The sequence below is a fragment of the Mustela erminea genome, chromosome 13 (genome assembly GCF_009829155.1).
Source record: "Mustela erminea isolate mMusErm1 chromosome 13, mMusErm1.Pri, whole genome shotgun sequence".
Taxonomy (NCBI): domain Eukaryota; kingdom Metazoa; phylum Chordata; class Mammalia; order Carnivora; family Mustelidae; genus Mustela; species Mustela erminea.
In genome coordinates, this window is record NC_045626.1 from 13153103 (window position 1) to 13180586 (window position 27484).

The 27484-nt window shown below is 41.8% G+C and overlaps 1 protein-coding gene across 3 annotated transcripts in view; it reads left to right on the forward strand.

The window, feature by feature from the left end:
• BCL2 (BCL2 apoptosis regulator) overlaps positions 1-27484 on the forward strand; it is a 164842-nt gene that overhangs the window by 62307 nt on the left and 75051 nt on the right. The window contains exon 3 of one of the 3 annotated variants that reach the window (XM_032311487.1): positions 12048-12171. The exons of the other annotated variants lie outside the window; for them this stretch is intronic. Coding sequence (XP_032167378.1) covers positions 12048-12056 — 9 coding nt within the window. The 3' untranslated portion in view covers positions 12057-12171. Of the gene's footprint in view, positions 1-12047; positions 12172-27484 lie in introns of those variants that run through there. 3 annotated transcript variants of the gene reach the window in all.

Sequence of the window (27484 nt, forward strand, 5' to 3'; positions counted from 1 at the left end):
GGGGTCTTTGAGGGGACCATTTTTTCCCCCTCACTAAAGCACATCATTTACTTAAAACACATCACGACATCTAAAAACACAACCCACTAGGAATTTTCTTCTGACATCTTGAGCGTGGTGGGTTGTCCAAAGCCTTTCCTGCTTTGAACAGTGATGTGACTTATTCCAGGGGAAGACAGCTCCAGACTGATGATTTGGGGACAGGGAAGCCTTCACTCCTGAGCTCTCATGACCCTTAGGAGTCCATGCAGTGGAGGTGGTGACATCATCCAGGAAACTCTCAGTGTCTCACAGGGGCTCCTTCTGTGTTCTTTCTACCTCCCTGTGCCACCATCCCTGCCATCCCTATCTCCCTGGTGCTTTTCTGTCCCCTGCCAGGAGACGCCCCGTTCATTGCAGGCTGACCTAGAAGGGTGGAAGAAGCATCAAGATCCCGTTAAATCTTTGGAAATGAGAGCGAGCACACACGTGTGAGTGTGTGTGTGTGTGTGTGTGTGTGTATTCAGATAGTTGTTCCTGTCTCCTCCCCATCTATCTCCTCACCCACTACTGGTCTGTTTCTACCTCAAACAGAAAATTCAGCAGGAATCATGTCTTTCCATTGGGATTCCCATAGTTCTCGAACTCCGCTGTTAGCATTAAAAACCACCACTCAAATTTTTGTCGTGTTTACTCCCTTAGCCAAGTGTGAAATGACCTTGGTATATGTAACCAGCCCGAGTGATTGTTAATGAAGGCTCTTTGTCATTTAGTAATGATCTGTTTGAGAATTGCCGTGGTCTAATGGCCATTGTTTTAGAGATGTGCTCTTCATTTTCTCGCTCATTTAGGCAGTAAATAGTTACTGCCCTGTCCTCAGTGTTGGGGATATGCTGGCGAACAGAGGGGACAGGCTGCTCCTGGAGCACATATGTGAGTGCAGAGGTAGAGCTGATAAATGCGTAAAGCGAAAGGTAAGGTGATGGCACACAACGGGAGAATAAAGCCCGCTTGCTGGGGCAGGGGGAAGGCACATCCGGACAGGGTCTTGCTTTGGCTCCAGACCTATAAGGTGAAGCAGAGCCACAAGAAGTCCTAGGAGAAGCTTTTGAAGACAGAAAAAAAGGAGCCGGGTCTTGGCCTGACCTAGACTCCTCTCTCCAACCCGTGCCTTCGCTAATGGCCTCATCTCTGTTTGCCTCGTAGAGCGAGGGCCTGATTGCAGTTTAAACCTCTGTGTCGTTAGAAATCCCCACAAACCAGCTGAAAGATGCTGTCTTCTCAGAGTGCTGGTTGTGATGCCCGATGCTGGTGAGCTGGGTGTGAGCCATTCAGAACCCGTGACCCCTCCCCGGCCCCTCTCCACCGTCTTCCTATTCAGAGAGGCCACGATGTACAGATGAGAAGATAGGTTAATTTTGTTTCTTAGAGAAAGGTCATAGGAAATACTTCAAAATACTATGAATAGAAAAAAGCAGCAGCCTTGATCTTCAAATACAATTAAGCTAAGGTGGGCGAGCTACTGCCAGAGAAGTGCTAACTTTGTATTGCCACTTTTTAAACTTTTTGTTTTGCAGTAAATATAGACTCCACAGGAAGTTGCAAAAATAGCACAGAGAGGTCCCATGTACTCTTCATCTGGCTTCCCCCAGTGGTAGCATATTTTTTTTGAAGATTTTATTTATTTATTTGAGAGAAAGAGAGAGAGAGCATGAGAAGGCAGAGGGTCAGAGGGAGAAGCAGACTCCCTGCCAAGCAGGGAGCCCAATGCGGAACTCAATCCCAGGATTCTAGGATCATGACCTGAGCCTAAGGTGGTCGCTCAGCCAACTGAGCCACCCAGCCCTCCGACCCCCACCCCACCCCAATGGTAGCATCTTGGCTAACTTGAGCTTCGAATCTAATCTATGTAAAGGACACACCTTACCAATGCCGGGAAGTTGACATGAGTGAAATCTCCAGACCTCCTTCAGATCGCACATGCCCTCATTGGGGTGTGGACCCCTGTGTGCACCTCACCCCAGGTTCAGGTTCCTGTAACCACCCCTTCTGTCAGGATACAGAACGATTCCATCACCACCAAGAAACTCCTTGTTTCGTGGCACTTTTGCGTATGAGGAATAGCCTTGGACACCATCCCGCGTCTCCAGCAGGTCATATTCTGGAGGAATCTTTAGTGAGCTTGGATGAGTCTGTGCAATCTATCACTTGGTTTGCCTCTGTGGTACTTGTAATTGACTGACGGGTGGAGATCCTTGGTCTGACTTGTATAAAGAGCATTTGCAAGCCCAGAACAAAAAAAACAAAAACACCGGTTTGGATAAATAACTCTTGACTTCCATCCTGGGAGCCCATCAGTGACACCCGACTGATTTAAGAGGCTCATACCCATCGTGGGACCTCAGTTGTTTACTTCTTCTTCTTCTTCTTTTTTTTTTTTTTAAGATTTTTTATTTATTTATTTGACAGACGGAGATCACAAGTAGGCACAGAAGCAGGCAGAGAGAGAGGAAGAGAAGCAGGCTCCCTGCTGAGCAGAGAGCCCAATGCGGGCCTCGATCCCAGGACCGTGGGACCATGACCTGAGCCGAAGGCAGAGGCTTTAACCCACTGAGCCACCCAGGCGCCCTCAGTCATTTACTTCTAAGAAGAGCACGACCCCTTCATGCCACACAACTTTGGGGCCATAACCTCTGTACGGGGACTTTTCCTACAGTATTTCTTAAATGTGGCTGAGGGACACACTGGAAACGGGTTAACAGTTTACCTGGTGAGTAGGTGCGTTCCTCCTTCTACAAGAGAGAGCAAATTACTGAAAAGTGCCTCTTCGTGTGTGGCGGGAAGAAGCCTCTAGGACGTGCATTTAGTGAGGTCTGGAGGTGCAGGCTGACAGGGAGGCGGCTATAAACAGATTGAGGGAGAGACAGCGGACTTAAGGGAAAACATCTGCCCACCGCCTCTGACATCCAAAAGCTACATCTGTGGCCTCGTGTCAGGCTTGTGATGCTTAGAGAAGGAATGCAGAGGGGCCCGGCGCGGGCTCTGAGAGTTTCTTTTTTTTACCTCGAGCTTTTCAGTTTGCTTTGCCCAGAATGCTGCCAGGGGCTGATGGAAGAAACTCACATGGGCCTGTTTCCTGAAACCTAAGTAGCATTCCTTAGCAGCCACCTTTCAAATGATTGATTTAAAAGACATTTTTACCTGTATTGTTCTAGGCACACTAATCAGAGGAACCCACTTAGTTGGCTTAAATGAACCCTCTGGAAATCTCGAGATGGACTCTTCAAAGATCTTGCATTTCAAGAAGTTGTTTTTGGTACTAAAAAAGGTGGAACCCAGAAGAGAGAAGCAAGTCATGTTCTCATGGAGCCTCAGGGCAGATCAAGAGCATCTCTCTTTCTCTCAATGCTAGATTGCACATCACACTTGTCAAATATGTCCCGTGATTTATGCATTATTATTTTTTTCTCTTCGATCCTTCGTTTGTGTCCTGTGGGCACGGCCCAAAAGGCTGATTCAAAGGAAATAAAGACCAGAGATCCTGCAACCTTATGCAGGTTCTCGGGGTGGAAGCGGAAGAGGGTCCTAGGTGATGAGTTCTGCTCTTCGCTCCTGGGCCGTGACTCTGCTGCTCACACGACCTTCTTGGCCAGTGGCTGGTTCACGTACAGTTCATGGTCAGTGACTTTTCCCATGCAGAATGTCACTAGGACCGTTGTAATGGAGACGGACCGATCTGTCCTAAGTATTGTCAGCAGCCTTGTTGGACATGCCATGGCTTTATAATTCCCTCTCGGTGTCTACTCCACACAGATCCCCCCCTCTGAACTCCTGTCTTGAATCTTACACATCTAACCCCCAACCAAGATGGCGAGAAGACTCCTGTGTCCCGTGGCCACACGGGACATAAGCAGTTGGCAATTTTAGGAAATATGAATGAAGTCTGTGTAAATCATATCACTCCAGCTACATGACGCTCTTGGCTGAGCTCTGTTCTGCAAAACAGGGAGGAGAACGGCCTCCGTGTTTTATAGCGGGGAGGGGGCTGTTGCAGGGAGGAGGGACGTGTAAGAAGGCAAGACTAGAAGGATCGGAAATTAAATAAACAGAAGAGAGGAATTGGGGATGGTTTTTGGGCTGGTGTTGCGGAAGAAGCAGTAAAGGATGGTCCCTTGCTTTGTGTGCTCAGAATCTGTGGCATATTCGTTTTCTACTCTGACATGAGCACGTGATAGATTCTCAACATTTGGTGAAATAAATCAGGCCATACACTGGTATGTTCTCCATTTTGCACATTTCGTCACCATTTATATATATACATATATATATATATTATATATTATATATATATTATATATATAATATTATATATTATATATATATAATTAAGACATTTGTGTATATATATCTTAACCCTGTGTTTAAAAAGGACAAGCTACATTGAAGTCAGATTTGCCTCAATTCACGTAGATTCAGTGCGGTAGATTTGAACTCAGGTCTTTTGACCTGAGTACCTTCTATTTGCAGTCAGTGTTTCCTATTCCTTTTGCAAGTCAGTCGTTCCTCATTTTCTTGAGGCACAGAATCCTTCTGATTTTTTGAACCTGGTCCCGGTGCTGAGGAGAGGCTTGGAAAGACTCAAACTTTCCTTTTCTTTTTTTCCTTTCTTACGAGAATCCTCTAGAACTGTTTCATGATACCCTGGGGATGCCGGACAGTTTCAAGATCCACACCTTAGAGGAGCGCGTCTCAAAAAATGTCTGTGGGTGCCCATGTGTATGTTGTTCGCTGTGTATTTTCTCTTACGAAAACAACTGGCTGAATTTTTCTAAACCAAGCAGTTGACCTTCGCCTTTGTATCTTTGAGCTCCCGTCACCATTCCGATGCAGCTGCTGCTTAAAGGCTTGAATTGTGTGCAAAGGTAGCTGGACGGTGAGAGGACTAAGAAGGGTGGGTGGGGCACGCACAAACCAGGTCAGGGCGATCAGCCTGGGACATATTGTTTTCATCAAATTCTCGTAGCTGCCCTTTACTTCTCTGTGTGTTTGCTGGGCTTTTGAAATTCTGTTGTGCTCTGTGTAGCTGGATGTTTTCCAGAGGGTCATCAAGAGAAAGGAGGATGTATCTTCTGCATTAATAACCTTTGGCAGGAAAATCAGACCAAATGATCTGGTAGAGCGCGGGAACGAGGGGGGTGCATTTATTCCCCCTTTCCAGGAAAGTGTCCAGTTCACCATGCCCCAGCACCAGACTCTTTACCCAGTAACTCTGAGATCTTATATCAAGTTTACTCAGTAATGATGAGGTCAATGGCAAAACTACTACCCCATTTTTGAGGGATAAGAATTTTTCCTTTTAAAGGCATATGATAAACAAAATAAGGCACCATGAAATATACTTGAAGTAGCAGCTAATTTCTGTATGTACTTTCTTGGTTGGTGGTGGTTGTTGTTGTTTTAAGTAAGTAGATTCATTAATACGGAGCTCCAAAACAACTCTTAAATATTTACATTTTCTGCACTTTATCTAATTATTGATAATCATAGGGAACATATGAAAATTTAGAGAATATACTAAGGTTTATGGCAGAGATAATCACCATAGATCAGGGGTTCAAAAACCATGCCCTGTGGACCAAATCTGGCTTACTCCTTATTTTTGTAGATAAAGTTTTATTGGAACACAGCCATGCCTATTTTGTTTATGGATTGTCTGTGGCTGTTTTCCTATAATAGCAGCAGAGTTGAGTAGTTATGATAAAGATCATAAATCTTAAAATATTTACTATCTGGCCCTTTACTGAAAAAGTTTTCCAAGCCCTGCCATAGACATCTCCATGATATTTACTTACTCATTGATTCTTTGAACACTACGTTATAGACACTCTGGGGAAATATAAAGATGAATAAAACAGTCCCTAATGTTCATGAATTTAGAGTGTAACAGAGACTTGTACTTTGAGAGCCATCCGACCAGGTAGACTGCGGCACCTACTATGGGCGAGAAATAATCAAATCGCTGTGTGGTTCAGAGGATGAAGGCCCCTGGCAAAGGGAAAGAATTGGGACCAGCGAGAGGATATCGCTTCTGTAACTGTGGGTCACAGCGACTTCCCAGTGGGAACTTCACGAGAAGTAAGAGTCATTTCCTTCATGGAATTTTATAAATTGGAGTATCCAAAAGGTGGAAATGATTTAGGATATTACTTAGCGTCCAAATTTCTTTATCTGGAAGCATGTTTCCCCTGTAGTTAAGGGGAAATCATATTTCTAGAAAATGTTTAAAGGTTTGAAGGAAGGCTTTCTTCTTTAGGTGGGAAGACCGACGAAATTCTTTTTCCTTTTTTACTAACTGTTCACCGACCCAAGGAATCTGAGATGGTGGGGGCCTTAAGGAAGGGATCTTCATGTCAGATGAATTTAAAACGAGGTAAAATTTCAGAATGTCACTGTGAATACGCATGACTCTGTGACAGTTCTCTCTCTTTTCTCTCCACTGTGCCGCCGTGTGCACGTGAACATGGAGCTTTTGGTAAAGGTCCAGGTCAAATGCCACCACACCCTGGGAAGTTTGCATGCAAGAAGCTTCCTGAACCCTTCCACGATCAATGTCTGCCTCTTCATTCCTGACCTGTGCGAGGGCGGGGTTCATGCCTTTTTGATTTTCATATCACCGCTAGTGCCTACCCCGTTATTTGTGTTTTCTAAATATCTATTGGTTTAACATGAATTGAATGCAGACCTACATGGTGCATTCAAAGGCGAAGTGGCTGATTTTGGTAAAAGACCTGAGAAGCTCAGGTTAGTCTAAAAAAAAAAATGAAACAAGTGAGACTTTTTCCATCTTGCTTCCATTAGAGGAGCAGAATTGTTGGCGAAATTCTGGCCGTCCATTCTCTCTATATCATAACGATGAAGGTGCTGGAGAGAATGCGGCTTCATTAGGTTTGGGAGTACGACCCTGTGACGTTTTCCCCACGGGAAGCATAGTGTTTTGACTGATGGACCCTGGCTGGTGCGAAAATGACTCAAAAATAATATTGGACCCCTACCAGGTCATTTGAATCTTAGGAAGCACCAAGGCCAAATGTTCCATATTGCTTCCCTCTAAGTAGGAGAACCCCCGGTGCTGGCCCCAGGAAAGTCTCTGGGGGCCTTGGCCTCCCCTTTCCACGAAGCCCAAACCATCCTGTCTCTGATGGTTCCCATTGCTGGCTCTCACCATAGCCTGCGGGCCAGTCTCCAAGAGTGTGCCCTGGCTAGAGACGGCAAGAGGGAGACGGGCCCCAGAGGCCACCTGGCTTGTCCCCTTCCCGTCCATGAGCCTGGAGGGGGCTGTCCAGCCTCGGACAAACCTATGCACACCGCGTGCACACTCAAGGGCCGCATTCTGTCCACACTGTCTACAGCAAGAGAGCCGCCGTCCTCTCTGAGTCCCACAGTATACTTATGAATGGGATTGCTTCATCGTCATCATCTTCTCATGTCAGTAGCTGGGAAGTCAGAAAGCATTACCTCTAAAACGGGGGGAAAAAGCCCCTGTGGATGCCTGTCTTTCCAGCCAGCTGTGCCGTAACCAGCAAACAATTACTTCACCCGTCGTCATGGGTCCCCTCCCTGTGGGATCCTTCCCTAGTTCTGATTTAGAACGCTCATTTTTGAAGGCCTAGAAATGCATAGGTGAGATTAAATTACTGATTATCCCGGAGCCCTGTTTTCACTGGAGCCTTTCTGGACGGCCGCTGATTCTGTCCCATTGCAAAAGCGTTCGGTGGCATGAATCCACTCGGTTTCTGCCCACATCACTGCATTCCTGGGATGCCTTCACAGGCCTTCGCAAGATCATCTGACAGCCGCCTGTGGGGTCAATGAACTTTATACATAATTAAACATTCGCTGCTGGGAGAATTAATTTTTTTTTTCCCTCCCCGAGAAGCAGGGAAGCGTACACGCTCTCTGGCCCTCCATGTACTCAGTAGAAGTTCTGGGGCGCGATCAGGCTAGTTTCACATGATTTAATGCTGAACCGAGGAAGAAAGTGATTGCATCCTCTACCGGGCCTCACAGAACGGTCACCACCCACACTGTTTATTCAGACTCGGATCTTGGCCATTTGGGGTTTAAGCCAGAAGAAAGGGGAAGAAAAAAAAAAAAAAAATCCAGCCCTGGAATGAACGCTTTTGAAACTCTGTATTCTTCATGAAATAGGGCCAACGATTCTTTTAAAAATCTATTTAAAATCAATTACTGGGCTCCTATTTTCATTTATCACGGATTGTTAGCAACAGCTAATTTTCTCCCTTTCCATCCAGCTTTGGGGTTGAGACTGGAATTGGAATCATCGCTCTGTTTTGCCTGGGTATCTGATGCTACCACCAAACTATGTGTGGGTAATTGGGCAACTCTGACCTTTGCCCAGCTTTCCGTAAAATAACAAGGAGAGGCGTGAGGAGGCAAGGGATGGCACGAAAACGAGCCCGTGGGCTGCCAGTGCAGTGTAAGAAGATCTACAGGATCTATTTTGTATGTGTATGTATATCATAGGTAATGTAAATAGCATATATATTAGCATAGCATATATAATAACGAGAAGAGTAGGGGAAGGCCAAGAGGCCGGAGCCGGTGCCTGGGAACAAGGGCCGATCAGACACAGGGTCCTTCTGTCTCCAGGCAGGATTGCAGAAAGTCGTCTCCGATATGTGAAGTTGTATCGGGTTTCTAACCATCTCTAGAGGAGATCCTGGAACCTCCCTTGGTTACCCACCCTACGATTTGGCAGTTCCTACAACCAGGAAATTCTTTCTTATTCCCAGCCTAAAATGTGCGTGTAATGCTGCTTCAGGGGCTGAGTTGTTGGTCAGGAACCCCGGCCCCCTGCTCCCCAAACCTTCCCTTGGCATGTGTGATTATAGGGACGGAACGGGGCTTACTGCTTGCTGCTCAGTTAAAGCTACAGTCCGGTGACCTCCATACCTAACAGTTCCCAGACTCCAAGAGTGGGGATGGCGCTGGGGAGCAGGGGGGAGGAGGAATGTTTACTGGGCATTTGGTGTATGTCACCAGGGGGAAAGAACATAGCTGGGACATGGCCAGGACTGAGCCTCAAAACCCTGTGCAAATACTAAATGCAGAAGCTCTGTTTCAGATTTTAAAAGAAACGGGAAAACAAATCCTGAAAAACAGGGGAGGTAGATTCTAGAATTTCACTGGCCTCGAGATGGCAGTCCACCTTCTCAGTCTGAAAGAGCTGAAAGGCACAGCATGGAAGGGAGCGATCCCGGCCCAGACCTGAAGCTCGCGTGCTGACGGCAGCACCCTGTTTGCCCGGGGTGCTGGGCTCCAAGGCGAAGCGGCCAGAACCGAGGTCACTTTTCTCACTTCCTCCTCCTCAGCAGGTGCACAGTGAAGGGTCAGCCTCTCCACGAAAGAATTACGGATTCATTGAAAAGCTGTCAGATGACCGGGCCAGCCTGTCTTCTTCCCTTTTTGTCAAGTTATGTCATGGCCCTTCCCCAGGCTGCGGTTTGTTCCAGAAGGGAAGAGGCTGTCTTCTCCTTCAGCCCCCGACCCTACCCTAAATTGCGCCATGTCCCAGTTCCCTGTGTTACATAAATGACTGCGTGAGTGGAGTGAGCGTCGCGCTGCGATGCCGGGGGCCTCCGAGCCGCGAGCGGTAAACCGTGTGCCCGCCTGCCTGCTCCTCCCTTCATCGTCGGTCCCTGAGAGTACCGCTTGCCCCGGCTGCCTTAGACGGCTCCCAGGGAAAGGGATGATGTCTCTTGGTATCTTCAAAATGTACAGAACACAATATTTTTTTTTATTACGAACAATTTCAGGCAAACAGGAAATATGGAGAATAAGATAGCAAATGCGTGTGTGTTATCACGTTGTTGTACCTTTATGCCGGATGTGCTTTACACCTTCCCACCCACCTGTCAGAGAGAGAGAGAGAGAAAGCACTTCCCCGTCCCATTCCCCTTCGCCCTTCCCAGCGTCAGTTTCAGTTGGATGCTCATTATTACCGTGAGCGACTGCACATTTTCCACGCATGTATCCATAGGCGGACTGTATATTTGTAAATGTTTTTAAGCTTTCAGTGATCTCATTGGGTTTGTGTTCTGCCTTATACTTGTAAGATTGATCTGTTGAGAAAGATGGCCCCGCTACCTCATCCGTGTTCCATGCTGTGTACTATTCAATCAGAGGAAGGACATTAGAGTTGTCTCTAACTTTTTAAAATGCCCTTTTGAAGAATATTATACTCGTTTCTAACTTCGTGACATTGCAGACAATGCTACAACATGCACACGTGCTTTGGACACTGGTGGAAGGGTTTCTCTTGGATGTGTGCGTGTGTCTGTGTGTGTGTGTACTACATTTTTTGAAGGTTTTGTTATAGGTGTGCTGGGCTGGCTCAGTTGGTAGAGCATGTGACTCTTGATCTCGCGGTTGTGAATTGGCACCCCATGTTGGGTGTAGAGATTACTTAAAATAAAATCTCTTTTCGGGGCATCTGGGTGGCTCTATGGGTTGAGCCTCTGCCTTCAGTGCGGGTCATGATCCCAGGGTCCTGGGATCGAGCCCCACATCGGGCTCTCTACTCAGCGGGGAGCCTGCTTCCCTTTCTTTCTCTGCCTGCTTCTCCGCCTACCTGTCATCTCTGTCAGTCAAATAAATAAATAAAACCTTTAAAAAAAATCTTTTTTAAAAAGATTTCATTTATTTGAGAGAGAGCAAATTTATTTATTTATTTATTTATCTCTGATTTATTTATTTGAGAGAGGGGAGGAGGGATGTGGGAAGAGGGAGCAGCAGGCTCCCTGCTCAGCCATGAGCCTTGATCCCAGGACCCAGAGACCGTGACCTGAGCCAAAGGCAGATGTTTGAGCCACCCAGGCGCCCCCAAAATAAAATCTTAAAGGTTTTTTTTTTTTAAATAGCAAATGTTACAGTTAGTCTCTTCCTACCTCACCCTGATCTCCTCTCTTCTCAAAGGTGTAGAGGCAGACGTGCAGTTTCTGGGTCTGAGGGCAGAAACGTCATCAACCTCGGTGGACGTTACCAGGTTGCTCTCCCCGCAGTGTGGGGGGAGGGAGTCTCCTTGCTCCGTGTCTTCTCCAGCTTGGCTTCATCAGGCCTTTATGTGCTGCTTATCCGGTGGACTGTAAAGGTATCTTACTCTGGTATTGATTTATATTTCTCTAATTCCTGGTGAGGTTCTGCTTTTCTTCCTCGTGAACGTTGGTGGTAGAGATTTCTTTTTCTACATATTACCTCTTTGTAAACTTTGATTTTTTTTTTTTGTAGTGGATTGTTTTTATCTTTATAGATTAAAAAAATCCTGGATTTTTAAAAAATGCCAGTACCATTCCCATACAGTGTTATATTAGTTTCAAGTGTGTAGTGTAGTGATTCAACACTTCTGTACGTTACTCAGTGCTCGCCGTCTGAAGTGTACTCTTCACTCCGCTTCACCTGTTTCCCCACCCCACTCACCTCTCCTCCCCTCAGGCTGTTCTCTGTGGTCAGGAGTCTCTTTTTTGGTTTGTCTCTTTTTCTCTTTGTTCATTTGTTTTGTTTCTTGGATTCCACACATGAGTGAAACCACATGGTATTTGCCTTCCTCTGACTGACTTATTTCACTTACAGTATACTCTCTAGACCCGTCCATGTTGCTGCAAATGGCAAGATTCCATTCTTTTTTATGGCTGAGTGATCTTCCATGCTGTGGAACATATTATGTATGGACACACCCCCCGCATCTTCTTTATCCATTCATCTATCGATTGGCACGTAGGCTGCTTCCATAATTTGGCTATTGTAAATAACGTTGCACTAAACATAAGGGTGCGGATATCTTCTCGAATTAGTGTTTTCATACTCTCTGGATAGATATCCAGTAGAGGAATGACTGGATTATATGGTAATTCTCTTTTTAATTTTTTGAGGAATCTCCATACTCTTTTCCATAGTGATTGTACCAATTCGCAGGCCCCCCGACAGTACATGAGGGTTCCTTTTTTCCCCACATCCGTGTCAACACTTGTTTCTTGTGTTTTTGATTTTAGCCATCCTGACAGAGGTGAGGGGGAGAGCCTGTTGTGGTTCTGATTGGCATTTCTCTGACAGTGAGTGATGTTGAGCTTCTTTTCATGTCTCTGTTGGCCATCTGGATGTCTTCCTTGGAGAAATGTCTGTTCATGTCTTCGGCCCATTTTTAAATTGCATTGTTTGTGGGTTTTTTGGTGTTGTGGAAGTTCTTTATGTATTTTGGATACTAACCTTTTATTGAATATGTTATTTGTGGATCTTCTCCCATTCTGTAGGTTATCTTTTAGTTTTTTTGATGGTTTTCTTTGCTCTACAGAAGCCTTTTATTTTGATGTCCCAATTGGCTTTTTTTTTTTTTTTTTTAAATCTTCTATCTCTCAGTCTATTTCTTGCAGTTAAGCTTTGTCTTTTTGGTGTCTTTTGTCACTGGAGTTTTAAAATCAAATTTATTACCACTTTTTTCCTTTTTTTTCCCATTGTATCATTCCCTAGCCCAAGATTATAAAAATAGTGACTGTATTTTTTTCCTAACATTTTAAAGTTAACTATAATTCTCTCAGAACTCATTTGTGCATATAGGGTGGATTTGAGTCTATTTTTTTCACATATGAATAACCAGTTGTCCCAAACCATCTATTAAATAGTTCAACTTTTTCCCACAGTTTTATGATGCTACCTCTGTCTCATCTCAAGTTCTGATACATGGAGGGGGTCTCTCTATTACATTGGTGTAGTTATCTATGTCTGCCCCAATCCTAATGTTTCTGAATTACAAGGCTTAAATTAATGTCTTAATATTTAGCAGGACAGTGCCCACTTTACACTTTTTCACTATTGTCTTGGGGGCACCTGGGTGGCTCAGTGGGTTAAACCTCTGCCTTCAGCTCAGGTCATGATCCCAGGGTCCTGGGATTGAGCCCCATGTTGGGCTCTCTGCTCAGCAGGGAGCCTGCTTCCTCCTCTCTCTCTGCCTACCTCTCCACCAACTTGTGATCTCTGTCTGTCAAATAAATAAATAAAATCTTTTAAAAATATATATTGTCTTGGGTGTTTTTTGACCTTAATTCATCTATGTGATTTTTTTTTTTTCTTCTATGTGAATTTTTAAACCAGCTAAAAATGTCCATGAAAAGGTTTTCTGGGATTTTAATATGAATTACATTAAATTTATATATTAACTTAAAAGGAATTAATATTGATGTTGAATCTTCAACTCTCTGAGTGTGATATATATCTGTTTATTTAGGCCTTATGACTTTCAGTGAAGTTTAATAATTTGCTTTAGATTTATTCCTACGTTTGTCATAGTTTATTGCTATAGCTAATGGAATCTTTTAAAAACTACATTTTCTAATTGATTGTTGCTGATAAGAATGTCATGAGTGTTTGTATATTAATCTTGTCTCCAGTGTTCTTGCCAAACTCTCTTATTACTTATAATTGTTTGTAGTTTCTTTTGGATTCTCTTATGTAGACAGTCTTATCATCTGCAAATAATGCTGCTTTTGTTTCTCTGTTTCTAATCCTTATTTCTCTTACTCCTTATTCTTGCTTTATTGCATCAGCTCTGTATCTCACACAATGATGAATGGAGGGGTGCTGAAGAAAGCGTATTTGTCTACTTTCTGACTTTAAAGGAAATGTGTTCCTGAAGTTAACTGTAGGTTCTTCATAGAAATTACTTTTTAGTTAAAACTTCCTTCTGTTCTTGGTTGGCTAGGTATTTCATTGCATTTTAAAATTGTGAAGTGGTGTTAAATTTCGTTAAATACTTTTTCCTACATCTATTGACATGATTATTTAATTTTTCCTTTTTAATCTGTAAGTGTGCTGAATGACATTAGCTAATGTTAGATCTTTCTTGAGGTTCCAGAATAAACCCTACTAAGTCATCACAAATACACACACACACACACTATCACACATTAATCACGTGATAAACGTGGTATATATGATACATTATTTATGTCAGTTTAAAAATCATATATTTTTAAAGAAATAGTATAGACTTATACACACACCACACTCCTGAATCTGTTCGCTGATATTTTATTTAGGATTTTTGCATTGATATTTTGAACTGAGATTGACTTACTGCTTTCCTTTTTTGAACTGTCAGTCTATTTCTAAAATCCAGCTCTAGACTGAACTTATAAAAATACATTCAGAAGCATTTGCTGTTTCTCTATTTTTTGTGTGTCAATTTTGGTAACATATTTTTCTAGGAGATTTTTTATTTCATCTGTTTTTAGATTTATTGCTTTAAAGCAGAGAACAGAATTCTCGTACTTAAAAGAATAATTACTGTATTTAGAGTTATGGGGTTTTTTTTTTTATGCCTAATGGTGTTTGTTTCTGCCTTCCTTTATTTCTCTAATTCATTCTTGTTGAATATCTACCCATTTTATGTCTTTTTTAAAAAAATCAACCTTTGTTTTCTTCCTACTCTATATTGTTTCTTTGTTTTTACTTTATTGATTTGTTGTTGTTATTACTATTGCCTTCCTACTACTTTGTCCATTTGTAGGAAAAGCATTTTCTTCCATTGTCTTTATTTTATTGCTCTTTATCTTCATAATTTTAAGTTTTTCTTGTTTTTTGATACTGCATTTAATGCTAAGCATTTGAGTCTAGGGTTTCAACTATTGTTCAGTTCTAAATGTTTTGATACTTTCATTTCTACTTCATATTAATAACTTAGTGTGTTTTTGAAATTTCAAATGTACTTGGGCTTGGTGGCTGTGGTTTTCTTATTGATTTCAACTTTTATTGTATTTTGGTTGATGGTTGTGGTCTGATGTTAGCAGTTCTTTGAAATTTGTTGGGACTTACTCTGTGGCCTAGAACTTGGTCAATTTTTGTAAACATTTTGTGTATATTCTTTATTGGGTGGAGGGTTCTCTTTCCATATCCATTAGATCAAGTTTTTAAGATACATTTTATAATCTTCTGTGTCTTTTTCTTCTTTATTGGCTTGGTCTATTGATTTCATGAGATGTGTGCTAAAATCTCTTACTATAATTTTGAATTGTAACATTCATAGAATTAACTCAGCTTTTGCCATATATATACTTGACACTGTAGTGATAGGTATACAGCAGGCTTCCTGGTAAATATGCTTTTATTGTTAAGCAATGACCCTCATTATTCCCCAGAAAATGCTCTTGCCTCTGAAGTGTATTTGATTGGACTCATTTATTTATTCAATTAAAAGAAATATTTATTGAATATTTATTATTTGTAGGGACACTTATTATTTGAATACATTATTTTATGTGCACTGCTGCTGTGACATTATGTTTTAGGCTTCTCTCTTAAACAGCTAGAGTTTTACAAAATTCAGTCTGAAGATTTCTGCCTTTTAATGGATTAGTTTAAGCCATTTACATTTATTTGATAAGTCATATATTTGGAATTCACTAGGAACCCAAATGTTTTCTATATGCTGTGCTCCTTCTCTACTTACTTTTTCTTCCTATTCTTTTATTATATGGCTTGAATTTCCCTGTTGATTTTGCTTTCCTTTCTCTGTGTCTATGCCTTGCTCCTTCTGCAGTGCTAGGCCCCCTGGCCATAGCTACCACACTCAGGGTCTAGCCTGAATCCCAAGCCCAAGAGGACAGGTTCTGTGAAGACAGAGGACCTACTCAGGAGTTATTTCCCCAAGACTTCTGAGCTGGCAACATTTGTCAAGGATCCAGCTCTCAGTGAAGCTAACCTGAGCAACATGAAGGCCCCTTTGGATATTCTGGTCCTGATCCTATGAAGGGGGAAGAGAAGGAAGAGCAGCAGAAACTACAGGAGAAGGAAGAAATGGATTAAAAGATGAAAGTGCGAGCTGAAGGCGGAGGTTTTCCCAGTAGCCCAGGAAATGGCAAGAAGGTCATGATCCTCTTGTAGCACCTGACACCTGGGACTGAGGATGTCCCTGAGCAGTCTGCCTGGTCCTGACCTGGGGACACCTTAGATTGAAGAGAGGGTCAGTTTTGCAGTGGCTGTCCAGCAGGAGGTGTGTGAGCTGATAGCACCCTTCACCCGGAGCTGGAAGCCTCCCACACTCCAGTCTCCAAGGAGTCCTCTGAATGGGGCAGTGTAGGCAGGCAGTCCCATGGGTGTGGTGATCCAGAGCTGGTGTGTGAGCTGGATGAGGCAGAGTCACGGGACTTGGGTGGGTGGTTATGGAGATTCCACCACGTTCAGGAAGCTCAAGAAGCCCAGGGGAGAAACAAAGGGAGTGATGGATTCAGAGCCCTCCCTTTCATTATGTGATGAGCCCAGCAGATACATTCGTGCCTCTCACCGGAGCTCCAGACTTTCCCCACCTTCCTCCTCTTGAGGTTTCTCCCTCACCTTATGTTCCAGGCACAATAAATACGGTTATACCACTAAAAAAAGGATTGCTGTTTTCCTCTTGAGTTGTAATGTAGGTGATTTGTTCCATTATTTTAGTTGCTACCCTTAAACCTAAAAATTGTATTTGAGTAAACAGAGTCTAAAATTAAAGTTTATCTCTATCTCTGTTTGCTTCCAAAGCAATATAACAGCCTCCTTAGAACATTTTTTTTTTTAAAGATTTTATTTATTTATTTGACAGAGAGAAATCACAAGTAGATGGAGAGGCAGGCAGAGAGAGAGAGAGGGAAGCAGGCTCCCTGCTGAGCAGAGAGCCCGATGCGGGCCTCGATCCCAGGACCCTGAGATCATGACCTGAGCCGAAGGCAGCGGCTTAACCCACTGAGCCACCCAGGCGCCCATCCTTAGAACATTTTAATGAAGTTTTTCTCTCTCATGTGTTCTGATAGGACACCATTGGATATTTTATTGTCTTTCATTTGTTTCTTTTTATTTTTTTAAGATTTTATTTATTTATTTGACAGAGAGAGATCACAAGTAGGCAGAGAGGCAAGCAGAGAGAGAGGAGGAAGCAGGCTCCCTGCTGAGCAGAGAGCCCGATGTGGGACTCGATCCCAGGACCCTGAGATCATGACCTGAGCTGAAGGCAGCAGCTTAACCCACTGAGCCACCCAGGTGCCCCTTTCATTTTGTTTCTTTTTGTCCCCCACCACTTTTTTCTTTTAACAAATCTACTTTTTAAAATTTATTAAAATATATGCCATTTTATTTACACTGTAGTTAAGAGCATGAGATCTAAAAGCAAACTGCCTGAATTTGAATCCCAGTTTTATTGTAAATTACTTAGAATGGTACCTGATATGCAGTAAAGTACAGAGTAAGCCCTCAGTAAATGTTACAGATGATGCTTCTGTTCATCCTTTCTCAGTTCAAATACTTCTAACTGAAGTACATCGTGGGGTGGTTATTTCATCATGGATTTGAGAATATTAAACTATGTTTCTCAATCTCTATCTGAAAATATCTTTAATTTATCCTCCATGAATAATAATTTTCTAGGTATAGAATTCTGTGTAGCTACGTTTCCTTGGCATTTGAAATGATTACTTCATTGCCTTCCAGCACCTATCATTCATCAATGATAGGTGGAGTTTTGACTCGTCTGTCGTTTGCTTAGATGTGTCTATTTTTTCTCTTCAAATGCTCTATAGATTTTTCTTCTTTTTGTCCTTGTCTTTGATGATCAGCAGTTTCACCACAATCCTGTTTGGGTTTCAATATGCTTCTTAAATATAAGGATTCCTAATATTCATCAATTCTGAAAAATTCTCGATCCTACTCTCTGATTATTGTCTCTCCCCAGCTGTCTTTGTTACAGCTTCGTTAGCCCGCTGTTACATGTATGTTAGACTTTGGGATTCTCTTCCTTATGTCTCCTAACCATTTTTTAATATTTCTCATATCTCTATTTTCCTGTGGTTGATTTTTTTTTCTTAATCTTCCCCTACGCTTTCCCTTCTTGTCCTCCTAAGGTAAGCAACATAAACATCTGGCATACATCCTTCCACACATTTCTTGAAGCTCATATAAACTAATGGCACATATATATCCATATAAATTAAATAACAGTATTTTAGTTTTGTTTGCAAAAAAATCCAAACATACCATATGCATTACTTCACAACCTGCCTTGTTCTTTTAGTAACATATTCATGATATCCTTCCAGATAAATAGATAGAAATTTAACCAGTTTTTACAAATAGCTAAGTAAATTCTAAGGTATGGCTATTCTATGATTTATTGAGCTGTTCCACACTATGGGTGAACACTTAACATTTGTTTTATGTCTCCATAAACATCATAGAGAAAAACATCCTTGTGCATATTTACTTACGGGCTGTTTCCTTCATTTCTGTGGGAACAAATTCTTCCCTACCCTGCCTTGCCCAGTCCCCCTCCCAAAGAACATCACTTTCTATATTTTAGCTTTTTCTTCAGCAGATATAAATTTATATATACATATATACGTATCACCATATGCCTAAGTAATATGTATACTGTTTTTTAAATTTTTTTTATCAATTTTCTTCATGATGCCGTAACTTTATTCTAGTAAATAAAGACCTAGCTTTCTTACATAACTGTATCCACTGCTTACCCTCTGCTTTCTCCCAGTATAATTATATTGCAGTGTTTAATTAAATCAACCATTAGTGTTTTCCCTGTTTTGCCTATGTAAATAGCATTATCAGTGGAACTTTTTATTTTCATGAAGTTAATATCTGTCTTGTTTTCTCATTTCCTTAGTGTTCTTCATACCTGTTGCAGATTTCTCCTCTATCTTGCATAGCCTCACAAGTACATTTTGCCACAAGGCTAATTCCATCAGTAATCTGTTGGTTCCACTTATTTTCTTGGCGACATCCTTTCTACAGACTTCCATTTTCCTTTTAACCAAACTTTTCTCTAGGCCGGCTGTACACCTGTCATGCTGGGACATCTCTTGTTATTCTAGAACTTTCCATTGCCTTTCTTATGAGTTGGACCCCCTTTCCTGATTTATTCCACTGCTTAAGGGATCATGCCCTCCACCAAGTCATCAGAATTAAAACCCAGTGCAGTGTGGTGGCCTTCAGAACGTCTTTCTCTTGATCCACCTGGCCCAGTCTGGATGGATTGCTGTCTGTGCCTGGAGCCCAACTATCTGCTCCTTTCACCACTTCATCCCTCTATACCTCAGTCTTAAGTGGAATTGCATAAAATTCCATCTTCTTTCCACTCACTCATTTTTGTGGCTCCCAGCCTGTATAGCCTATCAAAATGGACCCACGAGAGATATATATCGACATTTTGAATGTCTCTAAAGGTCTTTATTCTTTCTTCTCACTTGATGTCTGTCTTGCACAAGGAAATCTAAGTCAAAAATACATTTTCTTCTGAAGTTTGAAGATGTTGTTCCTACGTATGCTAACTCCCGTGTTGCGGTTGGAAGACTAAACTGATTCTCATTCTTTATGCTTTGTACCTGATTTTTTTTTCTTTTTCCCTAGAACTCATAGGATCTTGCCTTTTTCTCAGGATTCTACATTTCACATAATTTTCCTCTTCATGAATCTGTTTTCACTTATTGTACTGAGCACTCAGTGTGTTCTTCCAATCTGCTGATATTTGCTTCTCTTTATTAGCCCCAGTTTTTTTTCCAGAACTCCTATTATTTGGGTGTTGTACTTTCTAGGCCAGTTGTCTGATTTTCTCACATTTTGCTTCCTGTGTTCTGTCTCTTTATCATTTTGCTCTTTGGGTTGTTGGGGGGCATTTCTTAAACTTCAATTTCCAACATGTCTGTTGGGTTTTATTTTTTGTTATTGTTTTAAATCTCTTTTCATCTATAAATAGTTGGTTTTTTTTTTTTAAGCATTCTGTTTTCATGTGTGTGACATTCTCTTAGCTTTCCGAGGGGAAAAAAAAAATGTATTCTCTTTTGAAATTTTCTCCTCCCTTCATGATCTCTGTTTCCTCCCTGTTACCTTTTCTTCTTTGTCTGTTTTGAACTCTGTTTTTCATGTAGATGGTCTCCTTGCATGTCTGGTAACCCTTGACTATCTGCCTTTATTCAAGAATGAAGAATTAATAAGCTTATTAGAAGCCCTGAGGATGTGTGAGGGTCTGGCTAACTTTGAGCGTCACTGTGGAATAATATGTTTATGCCATTTGTTGGGGAACCCTAAAGTCAAACCCTAAAAAGGGGGAATATCAGAGATGGCCAGAATCTCCAGAGAACACTCTTCCAAACTTTCACATGGAGGGTAAAGAATTTCCTGTGAGAGCTGAGAGCTTCAGGGAGGAATAAGACTGGAGGGGTGAGTATTCAGAATACAACTTTCTATTTTGTTTGATGGATGGCATCTCATAATCCAGGAATCTTCCCTCCAGAGACCAAACCTCCATTTTACCCATTGGGATAGAAGCTGCTGTCCAGTAGGATGTTATTGAAGAGGGGACTTGAGATCTGGAAATATAACTGGTTCTTAAAAATCTTTCACTCCATTCTCATTTTAGTCACCTCTCTTCTCTTCTGCCTCCCCTGTTCCAGATATAACTAGTGCTATCTGTTCCTGGACCTTTAGAACATCTGCTGGTTGGTTCCTAATGTTCCCTGTTCCTAGTTTGGAATTCAGCTTCCTTTTATGTGCTAGTTCTATTGCTGTTTGTCCATCTGTTTTCCATCTTCCAAAATCTTGTTACTACTATCTCTTCACCTGTTCTTATCCTCATGGGCTTATGTCTTTTAAATAGTTGTTTTCCCTAGTTTTAGTAAGGATTCATGTGAGACCAACAATAGATATGTGTGTTCAATTCTCTGTTTTCATTTTGAAGTCCTTTGTTACATTTTAGTTGATTTCTTCAAATCTGTTCTTCTAGTTCATTAGTTCTATATTTGTGTTATTCTACTATCTAACTTTTCCAGAGTTATTTTTAAGAGTTTTATTTTTTAATTGTATTTTGTTTTATTTTTTTCAAATCTGCCTATTTTTTCATTTCCTCCTATTATTTCATTATGATTTTTAGTCTTTCTTATACCACTTTAATAATTTTACACAGTCTTATTTTGTAGTCCAGTTCAGATTCTAGTATTTTTCCAGTTTTTAGATTTTAGTTTTTCAAAATTTCCCTTTACATCTATCATGGTAGTTTATTTCCCTGTGTGTGTGTGTGTGTGTGTGTGTCTGTGTTGGCAAGTTCATCTCACCCAGATTTCTTTTCTGTGGGAATCGTGAGTCCTGAATTGTGACATTGTTTCTACATGATGGCCACAAACTTGGTTTTTTCTGGCAATCTAAGGAATTTTAGTGATCCTAGAATTGTGTTTATGATGATTTCTCATAATGAAAGAATCTAGGTTTAGGACTATACCTAGATGTATAGATATGTAAATTCTGATTCTGCAACTGAATATGGTTCATGTTTAGGGTTTTGATTTTGTAAAGGTGTCCTAAGCTCTGGATATAAGGCAATTTTCTGCCCTTCACCTTTGGCCTAGTGGACAGAGTGCTTTTAATTTCTTTTTCATGAATAAGGTCTTGTTAAGGCTTTGAGATTTATGAATGGGGCTCAGTTCTGGACCCTCTGCCTCATATAGGACCAATACCATGTCCCTTCACAAGCAATAGAATCTAATCACAATCCTCAGATCTCTAGGGACATTTGTGTAAGTCTGAAACTCTCTATGGGTACAATGAAGTCAACTTTTCATTAAAGCTCTGGTTTCAATTTTTTTTTTAAGATTTTATTTATTTAAGATAGGTAGAGGAGCAGAGGGAGAGGGACAAGCAGACTTTGCACTCAACATGGAGCCAAACACAGGGCTGGATCCCACAGCCCTGACTGAGATCATGACCTGAGCCAAAATCAAGGGTTGGATGCCCAACTGATTGAGCCACCCAGGCGCCCCTATGTTTTCAATTTTTATCTTCATTCCTGTATCCTGTGCTTCTTTCTTTTCCTTCCTTTTTTCCTAGCTCTGCTCTGTGATGTTTTCTTGAGAATTTCATGTCTTTGTAATGGGAAGAGACCCACAGAGTCAGCTTAGTGTTAGCCATTTGTTGGAAATTGATGCCACACCCACTATTGACAATGCTACACCTAGAACATTCTAAACAAAAGCTGGAGTCAAATGTAGAAGGTCATGGATTGCCCCAGATCGAAAGGTTCTTAGAGACTACTTCATCCAACCCTAGCATTTTATTTAAGGAAACTTAGGCTCAAAACTGATGAAACCACTTGCCCACAGACACTTGGCCAGTTAGTGAAAAGGCTGGGGATAGATCTCAGAGGGTGGCCACTTTTTTGCTCACCACATCACAGAGAGGAGCACTGTCATCTTACAGCTAGCACTTGTCTGGTTGCAAGACACCTCGATAAGATGATTGTGACTTAAATCACTGTAAGATTTTGGGAAAGCCACATAGACCATTTTGTTTCTCTTGTCTTGTTTAATTACTAGATATGTATGTACTTACCCCAACTAAATTGTAATGGCTAGTTTGTAGAAATCCTATTTATGTATCTTTACCATTCCCCAAAGTGGTTTTCTTGATTAATTCATGAGGAAGCAACTTAGAGGAAATATGTTCTCTGAGATAGAGCCTGGGTTTGGTGTCAGGAAGCCTGGATTCTGCCCCTTTTCTCAGTATCAACTCCCTGTATTTGAGCAACCTAACCTTGTATAGACAGGCCACTGAAGTCCGACAGTACACTCGTAATAGAGTGGTCATGTAATTTGTCATTCAAACTGTGACAGTTATGAGAGTAAGGGGGCACTATTAATAATTTTGCGGGGACAACAGGTGTAAAGCAGGATCCTCCCTGACAGGCTGGGACATATGGCCACCTTATGTCATAGATCACCTTGGGCTCTTCAGAAAAATTTGCACAGCTGCTATCAAAATACCAGTCTTCAAGCCCAAAATTATCATTCCTTACACACATTTTCATCAACTAGCACAACTTCACAGGTAATAATATTTTTAGTTTTCCCAGAACTTCATGTTTTCTCAGCTACTTTCAAGGCTTTAAATGCTCACTGTAACTGAAGTTGACATAAATTATGGGGTTTGAGACTCAGTACTGCTGAGAGATGGATGCCTTTATTTTCCACATCAACCCACTCTCTGTCCTGGAAGAAAAGAACACCCCTGATTTCTAGAGTCATGAACCTTCTCTTCTTTGGGTGCTTTTTGAAGCATAGGATCTTCCCTCTGCTCTACCTAGTGATAGAGGGAAGTGCTGTGAATGGTTGCTGATCCACAGGGGTGGGTTTGTCTTTAAATAATGGTGGATTTGGTGGCTTAGCATAGTGAGGTGAGTAGGTCTTTAACGAGATGTTTTATAACAGCACCATGCCTCACTAGCTGGCTTGCTTCTACAGCTCCTGCCATAATGCTCTGTACATAGTAGGGGCTCCGTAAGGGTTAGCTTGAAATTCTGAGAAACACTTGGAAGAAAGTGCTGGCTAAGTAAACTCACTTACCAGTGCTAGTAACTTCATTTCTGCCTATGTTTAGGAAGTCCTGCCATGGTTGGGCCGTGGTGTTGGAATGCAAAGAAAAACAGATACTATCTCTTCCCTCCAGTATCTTATGATCTAGAGGCAGCTTCAGAGCATAAACAACTAAGTCTAAGAAAGTTCAGGAGAAAGAACGATCAGTTTTGATCTGGAGGAGTTAAGGGGCTTTGAAAAGTAGGATTTTTCTTCTAGGCCAGAGAGGGGAGAAGGCCATTTCACACAGTGGGAAGAGCATGAACAAAAACCAGTCAGAGGACAATTGCTTGGTATGTTTGGGGAATCCCCCAAAACCCTACATGTTTGGAAGACAAGCTTTAATGGGTGATGGGATACGAAAGGCCTCAGTCCCTTGATGTCAAACTTGAGAACTCAGGTTATATTATGTAGACAACCGGAATCATGTAGTTGTGTGCAGTGCAGGGCTATCAACTGACCCATGTGTAGACTGATAACCTGATGGCAGGGAGACCAGTCATGAAAAGGCTGCTGTGTCTAGGAGAGATATAAAGAAAGGAGGATAAAAAGAAAGAGCCAGATACAAAATACAGGGCTGGCAGTTGGTTGGATGGTGGGCTGAGGAGGAGGGAAGAACCAAGCACAGCACCAGGGAGCTCAGTAAGTGATGACTCCATGAAAAGACCCTAGAAAACCAGAGGGGAGCAGAGTTGGACTGGTAGATATTTCTGGAAAGGTTTGTGAGGAGATGAAGTGAGATAGTGCATGAAAAAGAGCCTTAAACAGTGCTTTGCATAAAGTAGTTGTTTAATAAACACTACATTAAAAGAAGGGAAGGAAAGAGAGAAAGGAAGGAGGGAACTTCAGTCTCCACATTGTACCCTGACAGGGAAGACATTTAGGAGATCCAGCAGGAATCGTTCATTAGGGCTGTTCCTGTCAACGCACTTGCTAATTATTTCATGTCAGTTGGATATACAGACCAGGAGAGAGCTCAGAAAAAGCTAAAGACCAGAATTTGCTGGGGCCAGACAGAGGGGAGCTTCAAGCCAAACTTGGAAGAAGAGAGAATTGGCGTGATGAAGAGGGTCTGTGGAGATAGAGGGAAGCAAGAAGGCAGACTCGAACACACCATCGGGCCAGGGAGCAAGAAGGATGCTGGTTGACATGGGGGTTAGTGTCCACATGTGGAGAAATGCCACTGGGTAAGCCATGGGGGAGTCTTTTGGAGGAGGACGTTGCTTACTTTCTGATGAGCCTCTCCTGAAATTTGGTCAGGAGAACCCTGTTCCCTGTAATAACCAGCCCTGTTCCTCCTACATTCTTCCTGACCGTTTGGATGACAGGCAAGAAACAAAGAAATCAAGTCACACTGACTTTTTCTGGGTAGTTGTTTCAGGATAACCCAATAAATCCTTTTGTTGGAAGTACCGGACAGTACTTCGTTTCACAAAAAGAAGGGAAACAAATCACGTTTTACTTCATTTGGCTTCTTGGCCTCAGTCTTTGGTTATGGCGTAAACATTTTAGTTTGATAATTACATTGTTTTTAGAGGGTAATGCATGGAGTGGGTTGCTACAATTGTTTGCCTTCAGTTCTATCACATCTGCTTCAAGAATGCTAGAAAACAGAAAAACAGCTTAGTCAGTTGCTCAGTGAGAGCATCGGAGAGAGGGAAGGTGTAAAATCTGGCAGTTGGCATGGTGTCTCATCTTGAATGAGAAGGTCTTGAAGCGGGAAGTTCTTTGGAAGCCTTCTCCTGCCACCTTCTTCAACCTGGTGCCACCATCCCCCTCCTGAATGCTTCTCCTGAAGGGAGTTTCCAGAATGTGCCAACTTTTTAGGAAAAGGCAAACCACAGCTGAATAAAAACTTTCAAGTTAACCTCTCCTGACACTGGTTCCACACCTGTGATGTTTGGCCACTGTATGAAATGAGTGCAACCCTGAAGTTACCTAGGAATGTTTTTATTTGATCTACAGAATCCCAGAGTCTGAGACAGTGCTTCTAGATGACGTATTTCTTTTTTGTGTGGAGAAAGCCTTGTAAGGTCATCTTCTCATGTAATTTTTCTTCATCTCCATCACCATTGACTTATTTTGCCTTTTCCTTCAGGTGTCATGCGTTGTCTTGATATGGGTTCCAAGAAGTCTACATTCCGAGATTTGTTACTAAAAATGGGCCAGTCTCAAAAGCAATGACAGTTCTGTATAATTTTTTGATCACATCACCTGACTTTGACCTGTGGCTGGGTGGCCTCAGGCATTCATAGAAAACTTTACGAAGTGCCACTGAAACCTAGTTCCCCCGGCAGTGTTTCACTCATCCATCCCTTTACTTAGAAAACATCAGAGGCCTGCTCTTTCCACCATTTCCTCTGTATTTGGGGCCTTTAACAACCCCCACTGACACGCCTGCTTCGTAAATGGGTTTTAATCTTTGCCTCCGGGGCCCGCTGCCTAATATCCGAAAACTTCCCTTGGATGACTACACCATCTTACTTGAAAGCCTTCATGGCATAATTCTTTTAAATAGTATATTATTTCGATTATGAAAGCAAGATATGGTGTGTTTTTTGCAGAAAATTGAGGAAATAAAGAAGCAAAAAGAAGGAAAACAAATCACTCATAATCCACCATGCCACAAAACCCCCAACCTATTGTTAATCTGTTGGTACACTTCCTACAAGTTGTTCTCCTCTTTGCCTGGCACTGAAAAGCTTCCGAGTGTGGTCCCAGCTCGACGTTACAACCTTCCCTTTCTGCTTGCTTTTGCTCTGGGGACCTATACTGCCTTGTGGGGGACGTTTTCATATGTTCCCTTCAATGATTTTTTTTTTGATTCTATAAATAATAAATGTGGTTGTAAGTTTTTTTTAAAATACATATAAGGAATAAATAAGACTTATCTCCTGAAACAGCTCAACCTCCTGCAATAAAAAACATTGATATTTTGCAGATCACCCCATCATCCTCAGTTCACCTCCGTGTGCCTGAGTGCACACACATGATTTCCTATAAATGAGATCATAGCATCCATGTGGTTTTTATGGTTGACATCTTTCATTTTCATTTACTACTTCCCTCCCACTTCCTTTCTTCCCTCCACCCTAATCCCTCTCCCCTGTATTGCCATTGTTATCGACCTTGCATATATCCTTCTGAGCTTTACTCCACACTCTCGTCATTATATCAGACGTGAGATAGATATTCACACATACTTGCTGTGATTCTTGTCATTGATTTATAAAATCAGATTATAGCATTTGTCTTCTTCTCTGTTTCTTGCTTTTTCCTCACTTAAAAATGATATGTTGTTTAAATTCCTCCATTCTTTCTTTTTCTTTACTTCTTTTTTTTAGACAGAGGGAGGGGCAGAGGAAGAGAAAGAGAGAAATTCTTAACCAGGCTTCACACCCAGTGCAAAGCCCAATGCAGGTCTCAATTTCATGACCTTGAGATCCTGAGCTGAGCTGAAATCAGGAGTCAAACGCTCAGCTGACTGAGCCACCAAGGTGCCCCACATTTTTCTTTTTCATGACTGCATATTACTCCTTGGTTGTCTGTAGCATGGCTTAGTAAATGATTCTATAATAAACAACACTGTAGTGAACATCCCTTTGTTCATGTAGGCATGATACAGCCTGACCAATGGCAATATTTTTAAACTTGGGTAGGTATTTTCAGATTGCTTTCTAAATGTGTGTGAAAGTACTTTTTTCTGTATCTTTCCACTTGGCTATGGCATTGTCACCACCAAGGGACAGTGCCTTTAAATTGCAGAAAGGATGGGGGTTCAGCATACCTTTGAAATTTCAAACTTAGATACAAATATGGGGCCATAATGAAATCATCACAGTGATATATATAGAAGAAAATTCATTAGGAGGAGATCATGGTTTACTAGAGTTGGGTTTGGGGGAACTAATATTTGTAGAAATGAAGTGTTATTTTATTTTTAGGATTTTTTTTTTTTTTTTACTTAGCATTGCAGCTAGAAATTTCCCTCTTGGCTTTAATTTGCTTCTTTACAGTTTTTGTCAGAACTGAAGAGGTAAAAACATCACACATAACTTTTG